Consider the following 23,232-nt stretch of genomic DNA (forward strand, 5'->3'; position numbering starts at 1 on the left):
GCTCAATGAGCTCCATTTGAAGCACAGAAGGGGCATCTTGCACATCAAAGGAGAAGGGGTCCGCAAAAATGTGAAAGGTGGCTCTGTGTGTCTTGAAGTCAGCAAATCTGGGATCAAATTCCTCCTGTAGCCTCAAAATGACATCAACATACTCGTCAGCACTGAATGGTGTGCCTGCATCCACGAGTGCCTTGCATGCTGGGAAATGGCAAAGGTTTGTCTGAGAGAGCTGAGCTTTCCAGAGCGCCAGTTTTGTGGAGAATGCTCTCACGTTGTCATAGGCAGCACTGACAAGTTGCCCCTGGCCTTGTAACGTCTTGTTCAGTACATTAAGCTCATGTGTCATATCAACAAGAAAAGCTAAGTCCATGAGCCATTTGGGATCAGTTAGCACAGGAACACTAACTCCATCCTTCTCCATGAAGGCTTCACTTCTGCTCTCAACTCAAAAAGTCTCTTTAATACATTTCCCCTGCTGAGCCAACGTACCTCAGTGAAGTCGAGCACATCCCCATATTCTGACTCCATTTCCTCTAAAAAAGCTCAGAACCTTTGGTGCTTTAAGCCCCTGGATCTGATTTGGTTGATGCATTTCACAACAATAGACATCACATTGTCAAACTTCAGGCATTTGCTGCAAAGGACCTGCTGATGGATGATGCAGTGCAGAGCAATGGCCTCCTCCACGCCTTCCTCTTCCAGTTTGTTTTGTGCCACCAGTCCATGTTTCCTCCCTGTCATTGATGGCGCTCCATCTGTTGTTATTCCAACAAACCTCTTCCATGGCAAACCAACATTCTCAATGGCATCACACAGCTTGTAAATATCTGCTGAGCGGTGGTCTGGCCATGCGTTGGAATTACTGTGAGCAGCTCCTCCATCACTTCAAAACTGTCATCAACACCACGGACATACATTGGGAGCTGGGCAGTGTCGGTGATGTCTGTGGTCTCATCAAGAGCGACTGAGTATACACTGAAACATTTGGCTTTCTCACACAGTTGGTCATAAATGTCACTTGACAGGTCAGAAATGCGATCTGCTGCGGTGTTGGCAGAAAGGCTGATGTTGCTAAACTGACCTTTCTTTCCCGGACAGACTATATTTGCAGCCTGCAATATGCACTTTTAGACAAATGCACCTTCTGTGAATGGCTTCCCTGCTTTAGCAATCATCTCACTAACCACGTGGCTCCGACTGCTGCATTATTCTCTTTGGTTGCTTTCTTGGAGAAATCTTGCTGCCTCAGTAGATCTGTTTTAAGACTGGCAACCCGGTTCGCTCTCTCGTCTCCCTGGTATTTTGCATCCAGCTCAGCATGTCTAGTTGTGTAATGACGTTTCAAATTGTATTCCTTGTGCAGCGCAACTTTCTCTGTGCAAATAAGACAGGTCGGGGTGCCCCTGTGCTCAACAAAGAAATATTGCATTTCCCACTTTTCCTGAAATTGTCGGTGCTCATCACCAACCTTTCTCTTCACCGCAGGCTTTGAAAAAGACATGTTTGGGGCTATGTGACATTTATAATTCTACTTGGTGTCACTGTCGCATTGAAGTTTCAATCAAGCGTTTAGCCGACGGACGGGGAACGTCTCAACGCGTAGAGAACGTCATTTCTGCTTCTTTTTCTTGCAACCGTATCACGGCGATCGGCAGATAAAAAGCCGGTAGCAGTCTCCTTTGTTTTTACGCTCGATGTTCATGTCTTTCATGACGACACGAACACCGTGGCGTTTGCAGATGGTAGAAAGTGCAGGGATAGCGAGCGCAAAAAAGGCGACTGCTCACGGCGCCGGGCTGTTGTTACAGGAGAAAGAAGCGGGAATGACACCGTGACATATAACAAATAACATCAGCTGTTTCTGATGTTAGTTGTTTTGACTGCTTTTACATTATATTGAAATATATGTAATGTTCATGTTTGCTGCAATGCAAACGCAGTGATGCAAATAAAAACATGGAGCCACAAATTACGGTGCGACCCTATAATTAGTCCGGGTTACCGGGGACTGTTGTTGCCGATGAACAGGTGTCGCTATGTGACTGCAGACTAAATTGGGCTGCATTGAGTTCATGACTTTTCTTTTATCCTGCCGCCTACGCATCACTGTGAGAGTTAATATGAGATCTCTCTCTGTGGAAAAATAACTTTAAATCCCACTGACGTGTGTATAAATCTATATACGTATAATGTCCCGCTGGGCAGCAACTTAAAAAAACAACTTTTTTTGAAGTGTTGTGAACGCAGCGCGCTGGGGCGAATGTCGGCGTTTGCCCAATAGAAAGGAGGAAGCCAGCCAGGCACAGGAAAGAAAGAAACACTCCAGGGCAACGCTGCTGGAACTTTGACTCATTGAGAAATGTTTCCCTGCTTGCATCAAGCCCGGCTGGTGTCCCCTGAGATCCATATCCCACCCTGATTGGTGGGTTAATTCAGCTCCGCCCACAACACTGTAAAGTGTCATACATTATCAAACTAACATTACATTTTCATGTTAAGGTGGGGCCAAAAACTATCGTCCTGCGGGCCGCAATTGGCCCGCGGGCCGCGAGTTTGAGACCCCTGGTGTAGGAGGACACCTACTCTGTGTCTGGTTAAGTATAAGAGCCCTTTGTTAGGGGGACCGCTGGACTCTTAGCACCAGCTTTGGGGTCACAGGGTCACATCTGGAACACACACACACACACACACACACACACAGACACACACACACAGACACAGACACACACACACACACACACAGACACACACACACACACACACACACGCGCACACACACAGACACACACACACACACACACACACAGACACACACACACACACACACACACCTACATAACATACAGACTGGTACCTTTGTTCACGTGTATGTTAATGAACCTATGTATATTCATGTAACCTCAATAAAAGAGCAGTGTTACGAGGGAACGGACGAGAGCGACTGTGGTCAAGCGAAGGAACGGCATTGGTCCAGGTCTCTCCCGTGCACGAGAAACATAAAGAACTACTCGTGTCTTGGGTGAACCCATTGTGAGATCTAGCCCCACGCTATCATGTGATTTCCTGTGATCAAATGTCCCAGGATGTGAGTGGGCGTTAAGACGTCCATGTCCCTCTTCAAGCAACTTAAAGAAGTCCAGACGCTTTTCTTTCCAAGCTCCTTCGACAACATCATTCATAGAACAACTTCCAGCTTCTTTTGCTCGGCTACAGTTTGGATGGATTTGCATTTAAAGATGCAACAAGACTAAAATGGTTAGGGTCAGGAGGTCAAAGGTCAGAGCTCCTGTGGGTCTGAGGGCGGCCTCACGCTGGAGAAGGATGAAGGAGTCTGACCTGAGCCAGTGTTTGACATGAACACATCAGCACTGCTGTCAGTGAGCCTAACGACAGCCGTTAGCATCATTTCAGTGTTTCAGTCATAAAAACACTTCCTGTCTCTGTGGTGGTTACAGTGACATCATGCAGTTTGTGCTTTGACCTCCAGAGGGCGACAAATCAGCACAGACAGAGAGCTCCATTCAAACTTTGCTGCCATCAGGAATAATTCTTCAAATATAATCATCAGTGTTTGAGCAGTTATGATATCAGGGACAATCTAGACATGTGTGACAATACTGAACATGTCACATGACACACCTCAAACATCATGTGATCCACTCTCAGTCTGCACTTTCATTCATGACTTCAACAGGTTGAAATGAGCTTTGAAGAAACATCAGGTCAGTGCTGAAACATTTAAACGCTGCAGGAAGAAGAACAACAAAGTGATGACGGATGTTTGTGCTTCAAACAGGAAAACCAGCAGAAATAATTCACAGCCTGCCAGAGGTTTGGAGTTTCCCAGGTGCACCTGAACGCAGCACAGTGTCCCGATGCTCCTTATTGTCCGCAAACGTCTCTTTGGGTGTTTCCTTCCTGCTCAAAGTTTACTTTCACTTCCTGAACTTCGTGCAGTGGAGCTTGTTGTTGGTGTGTGAAGAAACTGTAAGTTTGCTTTGTTTCCTCCTTTAACAGTTTGTCTTTAGGAACTTTACTGTTTGTTCAGCTCGTGTTTGATTTCTTCACACAACAAACTGTGTGTGTTTGTATTTCCGGTCTCTCCATTAAAGTCAGTGTGTAATGTTTCCTGGCTAACATCAGCTGTGTGCAGCTTAGTTCAGCACAAATCTGCCGCTCCATAGTTCACGGTAACGGACTCACAGCTGGACCAACGAGGCCGAGTGTGTCCGCCACTCTGAGCTACGTTCGTGTTTGTGTACTTGTAGTTTGTACTTTGAGTTCACTCAGAGCCCACAGAGGACGCAGCGTACGTGATGACGTCACAGCCCTTTACCTCCTTTACTCTCACTGTGATTAATATTTACACACGAGACACCTGCAGAGCTCTGACGCTAAGCTAGCACACAGCATGCTAACACTAAGCTAACGCTAAGCTAGCCACACAGCATGCTAACACTAAGCTAACGCTAAGCTAAAGCTAAGCTAACACTAAGCTAACACTAAGAGTTCTTACAGACACGAGTTAAAAAGCTGCTTTTAGTGTGTGATCAGAGTCCAGGACTGAGAGCAGCAGCAGAGCTGATGGATGATGAATTACTGGATGGAAGAAGCTTCTCATTAGCAGTGAATCAGTGTGTGTGCAGTTCTCTGCAAACTCAGCAGCAAGAATTAGTGTGAAGCTTTAACTCTGCTGATCCTCTTTGAATCCTGGATCAGCTGAAATGTTTAAAATGTTGTTCACACGTGTTGGACTGACTGAAGCTTCCAGTCACAGTGAATCAGCGTGTGTCAGTGAATGCATCGTGTGTGCTTCAGGCTCCATCTAGTGGACTGATAGCAGAGCAGCTGATGGCAGCTTCCTCTGCCTCACACTGCTGTCTGACTGCATCCAGCTGACACTGAGATGAAGCAGGAAAGAAGCAGCTGATATTTGGACAGCACACATGATGAAAGGAGGATTTCAGCTGATGTGCACATGAATGATTTGTGTTTCCTCTGCAGGTAGAAAGTGTGTGTGAGCTGATGTGAATTGAGCAGCATGGATCAGTGTGAGGACAGAGAGGAGGGAGTCCCTCCCTCTAAAAGCACTCTGTGTGGGGAACATGAGAGTCAGACCAAAGCTCAGAGGTGAGATGACCATCTCTAACTGTGCATGACTCTTCTCCATGTCACAGCTCAGCACTCACATCACTGCTGCATCATTATTCACAGGAACCAGCCTGGACCTTCACCCAGCTCTGTGTCCTTACAGAGTGACCGGTCTAAAGATCTTCCCATTGGTTTTAAATCCCAGCCTGTGTCTGCTGCAGAGAGGTGAGCTGTTAGCAACATGAACTCTTTGATTAAACTGCTTGATGTTGTTGGATATAAACTACAAACACGTCGTTCCCTCAGTCCCATTTAAACTGTCTTTTAAAACAAGCCTTTGGTTTCTAAACAACTGAAAACCCACTTCAGCAAACAGGAAGTGATCAGAGCGTCCGTCCACTTCCTGTCAGGCCCTGTAAACATTTCATATTGAAGAAAAGTAGTTGACATCTCACATTTTTACTCCACCACATTCAACCATTTTGACATTTTACAGCATGAAACTCTTGTCACATGACTCCTGTTATGTTATAGAGTCATGTGACCACCAGGGAGGGATTTGTATGGATGAAACACATTCAAATCAATCTGATTCATCAATGGAAACATTTTTGGTGTAAATGCAGCAACACTGAAAACGCTGAAGATAAAAACACAACAGATGAAATATGAACAAATCGAGGCTTTGAATACACGTGTGTGTGTTTGAGACACAGAGATAAATGGATTGTGTGTCTGTCCTATTGCTGCGTGAGGATTTTATTGTAGATTTTGTGCGTGTACACTTTTGACCACGAAGGTGTTGAAAGGGCGTAAAACAGTTGGAGGCACCAGAGTGAACACTAGTGCTGTCAGTAGATTAAAAATGACTAATTAATGACACAATCTTCTGTCATTAATCCTGATTAATCACAATTACTTGATCAATAGCTGCAGTTACATTTTCCAACTTTATATTTAAGCCTGTAACAGACGTTTACACCATATAATGAAGTCAATGCAGAATAAACACAAAGAATGTTAAACGCTTCAATTCAAAGAGACTTTGAATAGTTTTCAGTCTTTAACTCAGCTTCTCTGCTGTAAATACAACTTTGTAACAAACATATATACTAAAAGCTAAGTGTGCACTAATATATAATAATATATAATCTATATTACTGCTGTTAATGAAAATGTTTAATCAGACTCATCACAGGGTTACTGTGGATTCATTTGGATTAATCACCATTAAACATCATTTTTAATGTAAACGAATCAAAGTTCATTTCATGAGCAAACAGACTCGAGAGAAAAGGGCAAATTTACACACTTAACATGTTTATTGAACATGTAAACATTGATTAACCTCCCGAATGAGCCGACCCCCCCAGGGACAGTCCTGCATGCTAATGATGGGCTCTGCTCTGTACCTGCAGGATTCTGTCAGCCACAAACTCCTCAGCTGATCCTGAATCTGAGCCCATCTGTCAAACAATCATTTTCTTCACAGGTCTGTGGAGGTGGCACTGATCCTGCAGCAGTCTAACACTCTCTGTCACTCTTCTTCAAGTCTTTGACACGAGGAACCAAAACTATGTTATTAACAACACTAACAGGTCTGCAGTTTGTCCACTTGGCAGTTGTGTCATCAGTGCTTTGCATCGTTGTGATATTTTAAGCTGGAAGTGCTTCGGTGAAAAGAAAATTCCTTCTGTCACGATGTGCAGAATCCTTCATGTTGGACGGGTGGTCCGCCTTGTTATTTTTTTAATGCTCAAACTTTCCATCGAGAGGTCAGTGTGTGTTTGTCATCTTCCATATTGAGCTGATTGGTTCAGCTGCCGTCACTAACAGATGTGGTGCACATCTGCACGTGTGCAAAGGTAACTCTACTCGGACAAACTGCCCGAAGTGCGTTGATAGAAACATTTCAGGGATTTTGAGTCGTTCTGCTCTCCAGATGTGTCGTGTTAAAGGTTTTTATCATGTTAATCATGATAACAGATGAACCCCTAACCCTAACCCTACATGTTAATTTTGACAGCACTGGTAAATCCTTTTTAATGTTCTTCTGTCAGATCATTGATTAGACTCGACTCCAAATACGAGACTCGGAAAACTCAAATGAAAACTCAAATCAAAGCAATGAGAAAAGGACTTCTTCTGTTAGAATGAAAACATGTGGAAGTGGTCAGGTTTCAAACACTCGATGAATCTACTGCACAGTTACATTCAGGGACCTTTGGCCTCCTGAGAGCATTAGTTGATGGTTCATCACAGTTTTCTCAAAGTTTCCTCTGAGCTTCTGCAGCATCATCACTTCCATCACTGATGAAAGAAAGTTCATAGAAAACAGAAAATATATCTTCAGAATCTGAGAGTCTAAAACTTGACAGACTTGATTCAGATGAAGTTATTTGAGCAGAAACTCCTGGATCTTTATCCTGTGTTGATCTAATCCTTCATGGTTCCTCCACAGAGTGGACCAGCAGAGCTCAGAGGTTCCCAGTGGTCAGTCTGCCCAGCAGCATCAAACACAGCTGGACTCCATATTTATGGTCTGTACATGTACAACAACTACTTTATTATTAATAATAATGCATTTATTTATAGGTCCCTTTCAGAACACCAAGGACTCTGTGGACTAAATGACCAAAAGAAAACAAACTTTGAAATCAGACGGTGCAAATGTGATCACAGGGAAACGTTTTAAACATCGAGGCTTTAAACAGAAACCAAAGTGAAACAGTTTGTAGTCGAGATCAGTGGGAATGAAGCTGAATAACTGTTTCTTCAATAACTTTGAGCTCTTAAAAAACAAAAACTAGCTGAAAGTCTGGCTGCTCTTATGAAAAGTACAGAGAAATTATGGGTCGCTCAACACTTGTGCACAATATAAGAGTTTAAATAAATCTAAAGAATAACTCAAAGTCCTACAATCATACTGATAAAGTCATCTACAGCTAACTATCCAAGTGGATTTGTTTAAGACAGCTCCATCTGCTGGTGGCCCTCTGCAGGTGCATGAAAGGGGCGTGTTTATAGTGAAAGTAGTAGAGAAAGTAAACCCCACGGGAAGGAGGAGGACTCTCAGTGGCTTCCAGCTCATATTCAGACATTTGACTTCTCACTGAAAGCAGCAAGTTTGAGTGTCTGTACCTTAGTTAGAAGAGATAACATGGTCATAGTAATTAGAGTTGATTGAGCAATGCTGTCCTTATAATGTAGTTTATGATTTTTATACATCTTTTTATGGACAAGTCCAGTTTTTCTGTAGAGCCTCTCAAGTTGGTGACAGCAGCAGTCAAAGTTCACGTGTAAACCAGAGCAGCAAATCAGGTCCAAATGTGTTGTTCACAGTGAGTGGGATCATCATTGGCTGCTATGTTAACCTCCTGCAGCAGGATGTCTTTGGTCAGAGAATGGATAGATCACGAAGTCATTGTTGAGTTTAGGGAGACAGTAGACAGTTGGAGGAGGTTCAGCCAGTTGACACACAGTAGATAAAATAACTGAAGGCAGGAGCAGACACCTGTATGACTTTCCACCTCTCACATAGATTATTTCCCTGGGCAGCGCCACAGGGCTGGTAGATGTAAACAAAGCTGGAGGAGAGGATTGATTCATCTGAGAAAAGTCACAGAGTTGTGTCTTGATGCTCAATCATCCAGGTACGTAAATCCCAAAAAGCTTGATTCTGTTCATCTGGATGTTTTCAGTGGGAGAAACGTTTCATCATCATCAGGTGACTTCTTCAGTCTCAGCTGACTGCAGGTTTCAATCTTATAAACAGGACATTTGTATGACTGAAACCAGCCCACTGAAGGAACAATGGGCTGGGAGGTCAGTTCATTGATCATTGGTACGCATATTGTCAGGACCATTGATCAATGGTTGTTGATCAATGGTCATGAGTCCAGTTCACAGAGAGCTGGGGAATGGCTGCAATCACAGCATGTAAGATGGTGACAGTTGTACCCTTAGGCCCCTCCTCCATTCAGAGATGGTCTTTCCTTTTCACATAAATGGCCTCCTTGACTCCGCCCTCAAACCAGCGTTCACATTTACTCAGGACCTTCTTGATGTGAAGTTCTTCTGCTTCCCTGGCTGCTGTGTCTGTGGGGATGGTGTTTGTTCTGTGTTGTAGTGTCCTGATGACGCCCAGTTTGTGCTCCAGTGGATGATGAGAGTCAAACCTTAAATACTGATCTGTATGTGTAAACAGAGTGAACCTTTAAGACCAGTTGTCTGTACGATCAACTCAGTCACCTGAAACATCTCCAAGTTTCTGGCTTTGATCATCAACCTGTTGGTAGTTCAGCTCTGAACACCAGTGAAATGTTTCTCCCACTGAAATCGCTGCATTCATATGAACAGCATCAACGTTTTGGGATCATGGAGTTGTGGACAAAGTCTCAGTTAATCAGATAAAGTCAAACCTATAATTGGTGAAGAGGTCGTGGATGATATGCCCCTTGATCGTAAAGAAGTGGACGTTGTGGATACTGAGGTTCAGAGTGGTGGGTCATTCATAAAGTATTCTGTTCCAGCTGCTGGAGGACAACATCATCACTTTTGTGAAGAACGAGCTGAAGAAGATCCAGAAGGCTCTGAATCCAAATAAGCCCCAGTGCTTGGGGTTTCAGAGGGAGGATGATGAGCAAAGGAGAAACAGCAGAGAGGCATTTGTGAAGATCACAGTGGACTTCCTGAGGAGAATGAAGCAGGAGGAGCTGGCTGACCGTCTGCAGAGACGTAAGAGGATTTATCTAAAGATTTAAGCTGCTGGATAAATGAGAGACTTGTGACACCAGTGTGTTCAGTCATTTCTCAGTGGGTCAGAAATTGTCATCAGCATTTTGTAAAATATGATTGTTAAAGTTGTATTTTTATTATTATTATTCAGAACTTCCAGCTGCTGTTTGTCATCGTAACCTTAAGTCTAAGCTGAAGAAGAAGTTCCAGTGTGTGTTTGAGGGCATCGCTAAAGCAGGAAACCCAACCCTCCTGAATCAGATCTACACAGAGCTCTACATCACAGAGGGAGGGACTGCAGAGGTCAATGATGAACATGAGGTCAGACAGATTGAAACAGCATCCAGGAAACCAGACAGACCAGAAACAACAATCAGACAAGAAGACATCTTTAAAGCCTCACCTGGAAGAGATGAACCAATCAGAACAGTGCTGACAAAGGGAGTGGCTGGCATTGGGAAAACAGTCTTAACACAGAAATACAGCCTGGACTGGGCTGAAGACAAAGCCAACCAGGACATCCAGTTCATATTTCCATTCACTTTCAGAGAGCTGAATGTGCTGAAAGAGGAAAAGTTCAGCTTGGTGGGACTTGTTCATCACTTCTTTACTGAAACCAAAGAAGCAGGAATCTGCAGCTTTGAAGACTTCCAGGTTGTGTTCATCTTTGATGGTCTGGATGAGTGTCGACTTCCTCTGGACTTCCACAAAACTACAATCCTAACTGACCCTAGAAAGTCCACCTCAGTGGATGTGCTGCTGATAAACCTCATCAGGGGGAAACTGCTTCCCTCTGCTCGCCTCTGGATAACCACACGACCTGCAGCAGCCAATCAGATCCCTCCTGACTGTGTTGGCATGGTGACAGAGGTCAGAGGGTTCACTGACCCACAGAAGGAGGAGTACTTCAGGAAGAGGTTCAGAGATGAGGAGCAGGCCAGCGGCATCATCTCCCACATCAAGACATCACGAAGCCTCCACATCATGTGCCACATCCCAGTCTTCTGCTGGATCACTGCTACAGTTCTGGAGGATGTGCTGGAAACCAGAGAGGGAGGACAGCTGCCCAACACCCTGACTGAGATGTACATCCACTTCCTGGTGGTTCAGGCCAAAGTGAAGAAGGTCAAGTATGATGGAGGAGCTGAGACAGATCCACACTGGAGTCCAGAGAGCAGGAAGATGATGGAGTCTCTGGGAAAACTGGCTTTTGATCAGCTGCAGAAAGGAAACCTGATCTTCTATGAATCAGACCGGACAGAGTGTGGCATCGATATCAGAGCAGCCTCAGTGTACTCAGGAGTGTTCACACAGATCTTTAAAGAGGAGAAACAACTGTACCAGGACAAGGTGTTCTGCTTCATCCATCTGAGTGTTCAGGAGTTTCTGGCTGCTCTTCATGTCCATCTGACCTTCATCAACTCTGGACTCAATCTGCTGGAACAACAACAAACAAAGTCCATATGGTCTATATTGTTTTGGAAACAAAAACCTGAAAAAGAAGTAAAATCTGTAGAGAAACACTTCCACCACAGTGCTGTGGATAAGGCCTTACAGAGTCCAAATGGACACCTGGACTTGTTCCTCCGCTTCCTCCTGGGTCTTTCACTGCAGACCAATCAGACTCTCCTACGAGGTCTGCTGACACAGACAGGAAGTAGCTCACAGACCAATCAGGAAACAGTCCAGTACATCAAGAAGAAGCTCAGTGAGAATCTGTCTGCAGAGAAAAGCATCAGTCTGTTCCACTGTCTGAATGAACTGAATGATCGTTCTCTAGTGGAGGAGATCCAACAGTCCCTGAGATCAGGAAGTCTCTCCACAGATGAACTGTCTCCTGCTCAGTGGTCAGCTCTGGTCTTCATCTTACTGTCATCAGAAGAAGATCTGGATGTGTTTGACCTGAAGAAATACTCTGCTTCAGAGGAGGCTCTTCTGAGGCTGCTGCCAGTGGTCAAAGCCTCCAACAAAGCTCTGTGAGTACATTTGTATTCATATGCTTGTTGACAAAAAGCAGGTGTGATCAACTAAATCCACTAACAAAATAACCCCCAAAACCACAGTTATGAGTGCTGGTGTCTGAAAAGTGTATACAACTGTTAAGTGATAATCAGTACTCATTTTGTTCAATACTGAATACCTGTCGGCATTTCTGAAATTTTTCTGGGTGTAACTGTCATCAAAGTTACATCCAGACCTGGCCTTGAGTTGTTATCTGAGTTTTAATCATGAACTCTTCTTAAACGATGACAAAATAAAGAAATTTGGCACGTTTTGTTGATACCAAAAGCCTATTGAACTATCCACTGTTCTTTTACTGCTCTGTTCTCTGTTCTCTCTCTGATTGTTTCCACATGTTGCTCGTTACTTTCTTGACAAAAAGAGAATGGAATATTGCTAAATGTTATGTAATCTCATTACACTTGATCAAAAGTAAGTTTTTTTTTAATTGTTTTTCTGTTATTTTTCAGACTGAGTCTCTGTAACCTGTCAGAGAGAAGTTGTGAAGCTCTGTCCTCAGGTCTCAGCTCTCAGTCCTCTAATCTGAGAGAGCTTGACCTAAGTAACAATAACCTGCAGGATTTAGGCGTGAAGTTTCTGTCTGAAGGACTGAAGAATCCACACTGCAAACTGGAAACTCTCAGGTGAGATCAAGCATTTTGTAATCAACTGGCAGAATTAGCAAATTAATAATAAGGTAATCCTTTAATAAGAGGAGATATGGGGGTGTTCTGATGTGCAAAGTACTCTTATGTTGAAAGATTCTAAAACAAGAAGTAGTTCCTGGGAACTGCTTTCTGTTTTATTGCTGTCTAAGTAGAAACTTGCTGATGAAATTACTGATGAGTTTGCAGAGTTGAATCCACAGAACACAACACAAATATTCTTACACCCGACAATATGTACATAGTCATGGTGTTGGGTGCTGAAGATCATAATTAGAAATTTAATTATAAATTTCTTTAAATGCACATTCAGGTCTGTGACACTCATTCAGACCGTGAGCACTGGCTCTGTGCTACATACAGACATTTCTGCATCCTTGCCATTCAAAGGCACTTTGTTATATATAGTTTATATATGTAGTATTCAAAACTGAACTGTAAGCTTGGTGTTTTTAAAGGAAGCAATTTTAATTCAGTGTTTTCATTAGTCTTAATTTTATACATTTACTACCACTAAGAAGAGAACGGACATGACCTTAAGGCCTGGACAAGTTTGAAACCTTTTGTCCTTCACAATGGAAAATGGGTATCACTTTATCCAGCTTCTAATTTATAAATTCTGCACTCAGCTTTGCCGTCTCCAATATCACTGAAATTCAGCCAGATGCTGCTCATTTTATGCTTTCACTTTTTCCTGACACGCTTGAATTTAAACCTGTGTCTGTGTGTACCAGGCCTGTACCACTAAGCTTGCTTTCTTCTGAACGTTTGCCCCCATCCCTTTCTTTAAATAGTGGCATGATCCCAGGCTGTCTCTTAATGTGATTGGCCACATGATGTGTCCATCAGAATAAAGTCCCAGCCCTGCTGCCATGGAATATCAGCAACCCTGAAAATTCTTTAATAACTGATATATGAAATTATCTCAGGGGCTGAATTTGGCCGACGGGCCATATGTTTGACACCCCTGGTTTAGACAGTTTAGCATTCTATGTTCTACTGAGTTAACTCCAAGCTGAGTAGCAAATCAGCTAACTGCAGCCACAAGCTGCGACTGGTTTTCTTTGTGGATGATGATGTATTCTCCCTTTACTAGGTTCACTCAGGTGTTCCACTCATGGTTGTTATTAACTTCCTGTTTTATTTTGGTAGTTTTCATCTCTGGTGTCAAAGGTTTAGTTTTACTTCCTCCCCTGACATTGTCTACATGAGTTTCAGCTGTACAAGGTTTTATTGCGTGTTTATTGATTTGACGCTTCTTTTTATTTAACTATTATTGTTGACTTCTAAACAATTGTTAAAAAGTATTTTCATTGAAATATCAAATAATTTATTACTTTATCAGCTAATTCATTATACTTCTCTAAATAAGGGTGATAGTGTGTGTGGGTTGTCTTCAGATACTCTGCTTCCTCCCACAGTCCAATGTGAATGAGGCCCAGCTGTAAAGTCACAGCAGTCACACTGTATGTGTCTCATTGTCACTGGAGTTTAGGCTCCATGCATCCAGCTGGTGCTGCAGAAAAAGTAGAAATGTTTCTGTTTGGTTCTAATCTGCTGCTGAGTCTCTTTTACAAAGATAGAACTGCAGCTAATCATGCTCATGTAGCCAGTTAGTAAAAACCCAAGTCACCGTCAGACTAGGGTTGCCAACTTCCTGGGACACCTCGTGGCCAGGGCCGGGCGACCCAGTTGTCTCCACCCTTCCAAGTGTGGTGAATTTTTTAGCTCTTTTTTGTGTGTGTGAAATTATTTTTTTAACCATTTGACTTGAAGTTGATTTAATGATGCATATTCTTTGTGATATGAACACATGGGAAACAAATGATCATTTAGCCATTTATTTGTAGCGCAAAATGACAACATTAACACAATAAAACAGGTCTCTTTCTTAAACAGAAGCCTGTCATGCTTAACTTTAAAGAATATAAGTTAATCTTTCTTTAAAAGAACTCTGTCCTGCTTAACTTAAAATTATATAAATTTATAGAAAACAATAGAAAGAAAAACATTCTTATAACGGTCCACATGAAGTGCATTTAGTGCAGCTGGCTTCAGTTGAGGTATTATTTCAGCTTTTCTAATGCTAATCAGCTGCTCGTGTTTGTAAACCTGCTTGTTCCCATGATTACGCATCTTAACTCATCATCATTATTAATCTATGTATTACTTTTATGTATTAGTCATCTATTCGTTGTAATCATCTATCCTTGCAGTTGTTTATTACACAAAATAAATTATATTATCACACTTCTGGCCACATAGAGTTGATATTCACTGCACATGCTCACATTAACCTTAACCAGAGGGTTTAAAAACAACAACAATGTCTACATACCATATCTTCTGCTGCCATGGCCTGGTGAACAACAAATTGGTTAAGGGTTCCCTGAGCTTTCATGCCACTCATGTGCCCACCACTAGAAGCATGCTGCCAGTCCACCATGGCCTATGAAAAAAGTGCGACGGCACACAGTGCAGTGCGCTTTATAGGTGTTATCGCGCACTTTTTCCAGCGAGGTGTTTTCATTTTCCCATTCCTCCCTGCACTTATGCAGCCTTTTTTTTTCTTTCTCGGTGGGGTACAAACATTGCTGGTCGAAGGTGTACTGTCGTCCGAGACTTGCACCGCAGTGTCAGCGTTTGTTTCCCTGTTGGCCATGCTTCTTTTTGTGGTCATCTGTTGTCTTCTGGTATTTTCTCAGCGAGCGACCTTTCCTCTACCAATGAGATAAGTGGTAATCTGAATTGTCATACTCGTGCGTAAGGTCATTGGTCACAAAGCAGGAGAGGGGCTGGGAATTATGTTTTCAAACAAAGCGTTAATTCCATTAACATTTATAGACTACTTTTGATTCTCTCTGTATTACAGGACAAAGTGCGTCCCTTTGGAGCTCAATACGGGACGTGTACTTTTTATTTATTTATTTATTTATTTTTTTTTTTTGCCTGTCCCGTTTGGCTCTTTTGCATCAGAATTGTTGTCTAAAGGCAAAGAAAGATGCCCAACGGATTTACTTTACCAAATTGACCATCCCAGCCTTGCCATAATGGTCCATTTGATTCACCTTTTATTGTTTATTTTATTTTCACTTACTGAATACGGGACAGACTTGACTGGGGGAAAGAAGGGGAGAAAGAAAGAGGGAAAGAGAAACAGCTGAGAAGAGGGACGGGGGAGAAGGGCAAAAAACAAAAACCAACAGAATGGGCAGAGAAAAAAAAATGCATATATCAATCACCTGGATCACCTGCTGAGAAAGAAAAAGGAAAACAAGCAGAAGAGAACAAGAGTAATAGAATAAACAACATCACAATGATCTATGGGAATATGACAGTGAATACTAAATGTTAAACATTATTGTGCAGCACATAAGATCAACAGAACACAGTGTGCTTTGAGGTAGGAGCCAAAAAGGGTGTAGTTTGTGGGTGTGATCACCCGTGTGTACACCTGTGAGCATGGACGCGCTTGTTTTTTTAAAAGGTTCCTTCATGTAATGATCTGCTAGAGGGTGTGGGGGGGGCACAGCCCCGTCCTCCAGGGCATGAAGCAGGTGTGGAGGAGATCAAAACTCCAGACATCCAGAGGCCCCCAGAACACAAGAGACCAAGGAAGACCAACAGAGGGGCAGCCGCGCCACTGACGTGTACTTTTCTTTCTAAATACGGGACGATTCCGTTATTCAAGGGACGGTTGGCAACCCTACGTCAGACACAGCAGACATTTAGTGATGATCTCACTGTATGTGGTCTTTTAGCGCCTCCTAGTGGTGAATTTGTGGAGTGGTGTTAGTCTGGGTGAGGAGTGTAACTATTGAGTGACACAGACCGAGCCTGCATGCTGGTAGCACCTTAGCCACAGCTCGGGTGTGGAAAAGCTGAAAAAGAAGGTTTTCTAGTTTGTAACGAGGAAAAAACTGAGAGGACTGAGTTAAAGAGAGGCTGGAGAGTAACACAGAGCAGCAATGAAAGCTGTTCACACAGTTTAGACAGTTTAGCATCAAATGTTCTAGTGAGTTAGGTTAGCTCCATGCTAACGAACAAATCAGCTAACTAGCAAGCCAGCTAACTAGCAGACCAGCTAACTAGCAAACCAGCTAAATGTAGCCACAAGCTGCGACTGCGGTTTTATAACGAGAGCATCAGACACTCAGACTGGTTTTCTTTGTGGATGATGATGTATTTTTATTCTAATCCTTCATGGTGATGCTGCCATTCACCCACTGCTCCTGGCAATGTTGCCAACTCCTCAGTAAGGAAAATTGCTATTGGCTGTCCTAAAAGTTGCTGGAAGGAGGTCAGTGTGAATGGACTGTTGTCATTGGTCTGAATGTGTCACTATAAACATGTGCTCTTCATTATTGTGTGTGTAGAACAACAAATAAAACCAAATCACAAAAAGCTTCAAGTCAAAAACACATGAAACTTTGAGGGTTTTTCCCTAGGATGAGGAAGCAGACTCGGCCCCAAACAGCTGGATATATGGATGGTTACCACAGCAACCACAGCAGTGCGCTCTGAGTATATTTAGTTGTATAAAGGTGTTTGTGGTGTGTTGCAGCTGAAGCAGCCTCATGTATGTTGACACAGGGAGAAAATAGTGTGAGAACACTGTTCACAGCAGTCACAGCTCGCTGCCTTCAACAGTCTCTTCCTTCCTTGTTTAGATGTCACTGATATCACCGCTCTCACACTGACCACCTGTTGGAGCTAACATGCTAACATGGCTAACAGCAGGATCACTACATGTAGTCCTTAGTGATGGAAACTGGAACCATGAAGTCAGTGATGCTGGAATAAGCATCTCCACAGTGACACTAATGGTAACTATCATGACTCTTTGATGATATTCTGTGAAACACTGACAGAGAAAAGTGTTGGACAAATCTGAACAAGTCTACTTAATATACACGACTGTCCATAATTTTGATGGACACATGTTTTGGAGAAACGCCCTCCCTCCTGCTGCTCAGTTCACTCCGCTGTTCCACTCATGTTTGTTCATTATAACCTGTTTTATTTTGGTAAGTATGGTCTCTGGTGTCAGACGTTGTCTGGATGAGTTTCAGCTGTGTCACATGACCCTCCTGTGTTGACCTCAGCTGTATAGATGGCTCTGTCCTTCCCTCAGTCTTTATGTCAGTGTCAGTTTCTCCTCCTCATGTGCTGCCGGCCTCTTTTAGATTCTCTTTAGTTTGTTCCTCGTGTCCTTTCATTCCTCAGTTTAAGACACCAAACTCATCAAAGGTTCAGTCTGCCTCCTGAAACACTCCCATTCATGACATGAGACCAATACAAGATGTCCTTGGCAGCACAAACACTGTTTTAAAAGCAGCGATGGGCAAAGCCAGGCTTCGTCAAACTGAAACACTGGAAGCATTTGTGCCATCTTGAAGATGCTGTTCTGTGAAACGGGGACACAGACGAGCCCAGCACAGTTCACAACACAACTACAGACACACAATACATCAGTTTAGTCAAACATAACAGACTGCTGTGTTTACTGTAATAGGCACACAGGTTTACAGCTGTTTGTTGGCCTCATGTTTTGCTCCCAGCCGTGAAGCTTTGGATGCGTTATGTTGACTTTGAGGTTTTCTGGGAGTTTGTGTCATCAGTTCTACACACTGTCAATCAAAGTTACAAGCTGGCGTGGCGTTAGCTTTGATTTGGAATCACTTTGAAAAAGATACATTTCCATGAAAAGATTAAATGTGTTTTCTTTCTTTATACAAAGTTTGTCCCATTTTCACAGGCTCATTCTGACCAATCAGAAGCCTCCATTTCACGCACATCTTTAAGTCGTCCTCAGCTGAACATCTTCTGAACCATTAAAAAACTTTCCTGAACTTTACCTTCTAACACTGGCCTGATGTTTCACTGTCAGTCTGGAGTTTGGCTCATAGTGAACCTGCACAAGTCCTGTTGGATTTGACAGACTCAAAAAGGAAAATAGAGCCTGGAATCAATGTGTTTTTCTAGCTTTCCTTTTTATAGGATCAGTATTTTCTGTATTTCTACACACAGTCTGTGAGTAACAGCTGACAGTGAGGATGATATCCCTGAATGCAGTACATCCTATTTTCTGTTGTAAGTAGAAAAAAGTAGAGCGCAGACAGAGCTGAAAACTGGGGCCCGTTCTTCGTACGTCGCTCACTACATCCAAGATCAAATGACACATCCAAGACCAAATCATCGCGCTAACCGTGAGCTCGCTATTCCGGTTCTCCGAACACACCTGTTGTTGACGATTAGTACAGCTGGATGAAGTAATGTGAGATCACCGGGTGTCGTAAAAGGGGCTACGCATCGATAGTAGAAACATTGATCAGCAACCCGCTGATTGGTCGGCGAAAATGTCGAAGGAGCGCGCTCGGTATTTTTCGGCAGCAGAGCAAGAACTCATGAGTGAGGGATTTCAGGAGTTTCAGAGTTTAATCAGAACGCAAGGGAACACTGCAAAGGCTGCAAAAGCAAGGAGAGAGGGCTGGCAGGAAGTTGCTGACAAATTAAACTCGTAAGTAATTTAATAATAATAATGGAGTGGATTGATATAGCGCTTTCCAAGGCACCCAAAGTGCTTTACGATACCACTATTCAGTCACTCTCACATTCACACACTGGTGGAGGCAGCTACAGTTGTAGCCACAGCTGCCCTGGGGCAGACTGACAGAAGCGAGGCTGCCATATCGCGCCATCGGCCCCTCTGGCCAACACCAGTAGGCGGTAGGGTATATTATCCAATATTATATTACACTATATTATATTATAATATGTTATATTATATCCCCTTTCACATTAGAGCCACAACAGGACCCACTAGAACATGGGAACAAGTAAAAGTGGAATATAAGAATATTCTACAGAATGGTAATATTTATCACTTATATTGCTTTTAGTCTCTTGCAAAGAGACCCTGAAATAATCTGTTTGTTTGTTCATAACAGCAACCAAGAAAAGGGCAGAGGAAAAAAAGACAGGTGGTGGTCCTGCACCCCCTCGTCAACAAGTTGGTTAAGTAAATAATACCCTCACGGGAAAATCGATGTCTCTCTATGAGCACACTGTCGCGCTGAGCTAAAGGATCCTGTCTGTCCCGCAATATACGCTGAATCCTGAGGACTCTCCTTATCAATCTTGCACCTTCCGCAATGGGTTGGTCGCGTATACGGACAGGATATGACTGCGACAGGCTTCCCAAATCCACCTTCGCTTTTATAGCCGTGGTCTCTCATCTTGATTACACGAAATAATTTACAATTGCTACTCTGAAATATGAATTACATCTGTAATAATCACATACATGTAATAGAATGTTAATAGTACATTTCCCTTTTTTAGGAAATGACCTGTATGTATCTGTGTGAAATCAATAAAAGGATCAAGTGCTGCATTATCTTTAGTTACATTGATGTTATTTATTTATGGTGAAACAGTGGTGGAATATCGCTGTTGCTTTCGTATGAATGACGCGGACATACCTGCGTGGCCGCGATCTAATCCTGTTTACATAAAGTAAACCTGCTCTCCAGCAGGTTTACGCTTACGGCTCTGTTGCTATGACAGCAAGTCCCGGATGAGCTTCGGAGAACCGAACGATCCAGGATCACGCGAAATCGTCAACAATCAAATCCAGCTAACTTACTTAGCGAGGTACGAAGAACGGGCCCCTGGTGCCTGTTTGATTTAGTCCTTGAAGCAGTTTTTACTGTTTTTACTGAGATCTTCTAATGATGTTACAGACAGTGTGTGGCTCTCTCTCTGCTGATAGGACTGAATGTGTGTGGAATAAACTGAAGCAGTGATATAAAAGCATCATTCAGCCATTAAAAGGGTCAAAAAGACCAGTCAATGAAAAATGGGAATTCCCGAGACTGGCAATGCCTGGAAGCCGCAGGTATGCCACCTGTGGCAGCTGAGGTCACGTGATCTGAGTGTTTGAACCAGACGTTGGAGCAGCGTTTCCAAACATCTGCACTTCAGAAGCTCCAAAGTGTGGAAACGTCACTGTGGAGCGTCTCGTCGCTATCTAAGAGATTTTCTTGCCTCTGCAAAGCGAAGCTTGCAAACAGCACCATAGTTTGTCAATCCCAACCAATCAGAGCGCTCCTTATGTCACGTCACATGACTCATGTGTTTTCCTCTTTGCTTAGCACCCAAAGAACTAAAGAAAGGCTAAAAGGATGTTCAGCCAATCAAATCCCTCCTAGCAACAGGAAGTCTAGAGAGGAAATGGAGCAGAGAAGGAGAATCACCAGTTTAAATGTCTGAGTTTTAAACTGGTGACCCTCTAAAGAGGCTTTTATTGACTCTTTCTGTTTTCTTTACAGCTTTTTTCACCATTTAAACTGTTTAATATCAGATTTAGAAATAACTTTTGGACAGTTTTTCTACATTTGCACTAAAATGTGACATAAGTAATGACTTTCTGACTTTACGTTGGACTAATCTAACGACTCAGCCTGGCTATGTTGGACTGGGTGTGGAAGCAGCTCCCAGTTTGAGTTCAGGAGACAGACACCCTCTCTACTTTGAAGATCAGCTTCAAACTTTCCTTTTTGATAAAGCTTATAGTTCGAGCTGGATCAGGTGACCCTGAACCATCCCTTAGTTATGCTGCTATAGGCTCAGGCTGTTGGTGGACTTCCCATGATGTTCTGCTTTCTTCTCCCCTCTTTTCACTCCTGATGCTTTTATATGTCACTACTGCATGTCCTTAACTTTTGTCTCTCTGTTTTGTTCTTGTCTCTCTGAGCTCATCTCTTCTCTTTCCCCTCACCCTGCAACCAGTCATGGTAGATGCTCCTCCTGGAGCCTGTTTTCACTGGGAGGATCTTTGTGTCAAAGGAAGTTCTTCTTCCCACCATCACCAAGTGCTGCTCACAGTCGATTGTGTCGCGAAATCTATCAATGTAGAGCAGTGAGACAAACCACGGAGGCCCCAGAGAAGTGCAATCAAACGATGAGTTTATTAACACACAGGAGAAAACATCAGCCTATGTCTTCTGCCAAAAATACATGTTGTGGACACTTACAAAGCAGTGGGGTATACGCCCCCCCATGGCGTCAATAAAAATAGTCAGAGTAAAATATGTTCCAGACATTAGTCACAGTTAATGGTACATCTTGTACATGTTTAATGGCTATAAACAGACACAGAACTTCTCTTTTCTGTAACACCTTCCATACAAGGTAATAAACTTCAAGCCCTCAGGGTCTCTGGGGCTAATTATTGTCTCTGGTCATCTGTTGCCAAGTAGAGTAAATATAGTGAGACACCAAATGAGTTAAGGCCTCAGGCCTGACACATTCCTAGATTATATGTGTTATATGTATTGTAAGCATCCATGCAATCATCCTGTTCTAGTTTCCCTCAGCATGGATCACCTGGACAGTCACGCCAGTGAAGCTTAAGACCCTTAATGAACCGAACATCAACTCGACATAAGCACAAATATGCAATGTGTATGAAATACTTCTGACCGTACTTGTAATAAAAGTTAACATAATGGAAGGATCCTCAAATGAACATGTTCAATAGACAACTTTAATGCAATATCAATAGTGTGAGAAATATTATTAGATGGAATAATGCTGTAAAGAACATTATTAATGCAGTTATAATGATGCAGATTATATGGCAGCAATAAAAGAATTTCTGTATCTCCACAATTGTCTGATGTTTGGGACTTTCTCTCTAATATTGGAGGCTGTTACCTTACACTGTTAAACAGCTTCAGATGACTGTTGTTGTCCTTTGGGAATTGTCACTTATAAATAAAGTTACATTGAATGGATGTAAATGGATAGATGTTATTGTGACAAAGAGAAAACGATTGTTGACAGATAGATTGTTGTTTTGTGTGTCTGCAGTCTGTCAGGCTGTCTGATCACAGAGGAAGGCTGTACTTCTCTGGCCTCAGCTCTGAGCTCCAACCCCTCCCATCTGAGAGAGCTGGACCTGAGCTACAATCATCCAGGTCACTCAGGAATGAACCTGCTGTCGGCTGGACTGAAGGATCCAGGCTGGAGACTGGACACTCTCAGGTATGGAGAGAATGTCTGATAGAGGAGGAAGAGCTGGAAACATTTCCTGTGTCCTTCACTCACTTCCTGTTTGTTTCCTGCAGATGAGACATGAACAATCACACATGCAGGAATATTTTCAGGGACAGACACACTAGTCTAGCTGGATAGTTCATGGATATTTATGTAGGGGTCTCCAAGGAGTCTGTTTGCAGGAACATTTAGGTCACAGGTGTACCTGATATAGATACCAGTGTACCTAATAAAGTGTCAGCTAACATTTGGAAATGGAAGCTAAAATAATGACAAACTCTACATTCACAGCTGAATTCACAATAAATTTGTTCTCAAGTGCACATTTTTCTGTTATTGTTCTCAGACAACAGAATGAGAATGAAATATTGATTCTAACAGGGCCCATAAACTTTACTAACTAAACATTACTGTGAGCAGCTCCTCCATCACTTCAAAACTGTCATCAACACCACGGACATACATTGGGAGCTGGGCAGTGTCGGTGATGTCTGTGGTCTCATCAAGAGCGACTGAGTATACACTGAAACATTTGGCTTTCTCACACAGTTGGTCATAAATGTCACTTGACAGGTCAGAAATGCGATCTGCTGCGGTGTTGGCAGAAAGGCTGATGTTGCTAAACTGACCTTTCTTTCCCGGACAGACTATATTTGCAGCCTGCAACATGCACTTT

The 23,232-nt window shown here is 42.9% G+C and overlaps 2 protein-coding genes across 6 annotated transcripts in view; both read left to right on the plus strand.

The window, feature by feature from the left end:
- The window catches only part of LOC146577113 (protein NLRC3-like), a 560,242-nt gene that overhangs the window by 250,466 nt on the left and 286,544 nt on the right, over nt 1–23,232 (plus strand). Inside the window, exons 7-8 of one of the 5 annotated variants that reach the window (XM_085268103.1) lie at nt 11,377–11,804; nt 12,300–12,473. The exons of 3 other annotated variants lie outside the window; for them this stretch is intronic. In XM_085268103.1, coding sequence (XP_085124229.1) covers nt 11,377–11,804; nt 12,300–12,473 — 602 coding nt within the window. The remainder of the gene's footprint in view (nt 1–11,376; nt 11,805–12,299; nt 12,474–23,232) is intronic. One more of the 5 variants, XM_085268104.1, reaches the window with a different exon arrangement.
- LOC146577117 (uncharacterized) lies at nt 4,903–8,207 on the plus strand. The gene is made up of 4 exons (XM_085269702.1): nt 4,903–5,130; nt 5,215–5,316; nt 7,553–7,631; nt 8,094–8,207. The coding sequence occupies exons 1-4, from the start codon at nt 5,042–5,044 to the stop codon at nt 8,205–8,207; spliced, it is 384 nt and encodes a 127-aa protein (XP_085125828.1). The 5' UTR covers nt 4,903–5,041.

The sequence above is a fragment of the Mchenga conophoros genome, linkage group LG3 (assembly GCF_057382185.1).
Source record: "Mchenga conophoros isolate Kocher_MC1m ecotype Shallow Benthic linkage group LG3, M_conophoros_male_GT1.1, whole genome shotgun sequence".
NCBI lineage: Eukaryota > Metazoa > Chordata > Actinopteri > Cichliformes > Cichlidae > Mchenga > Mchenga conophoros.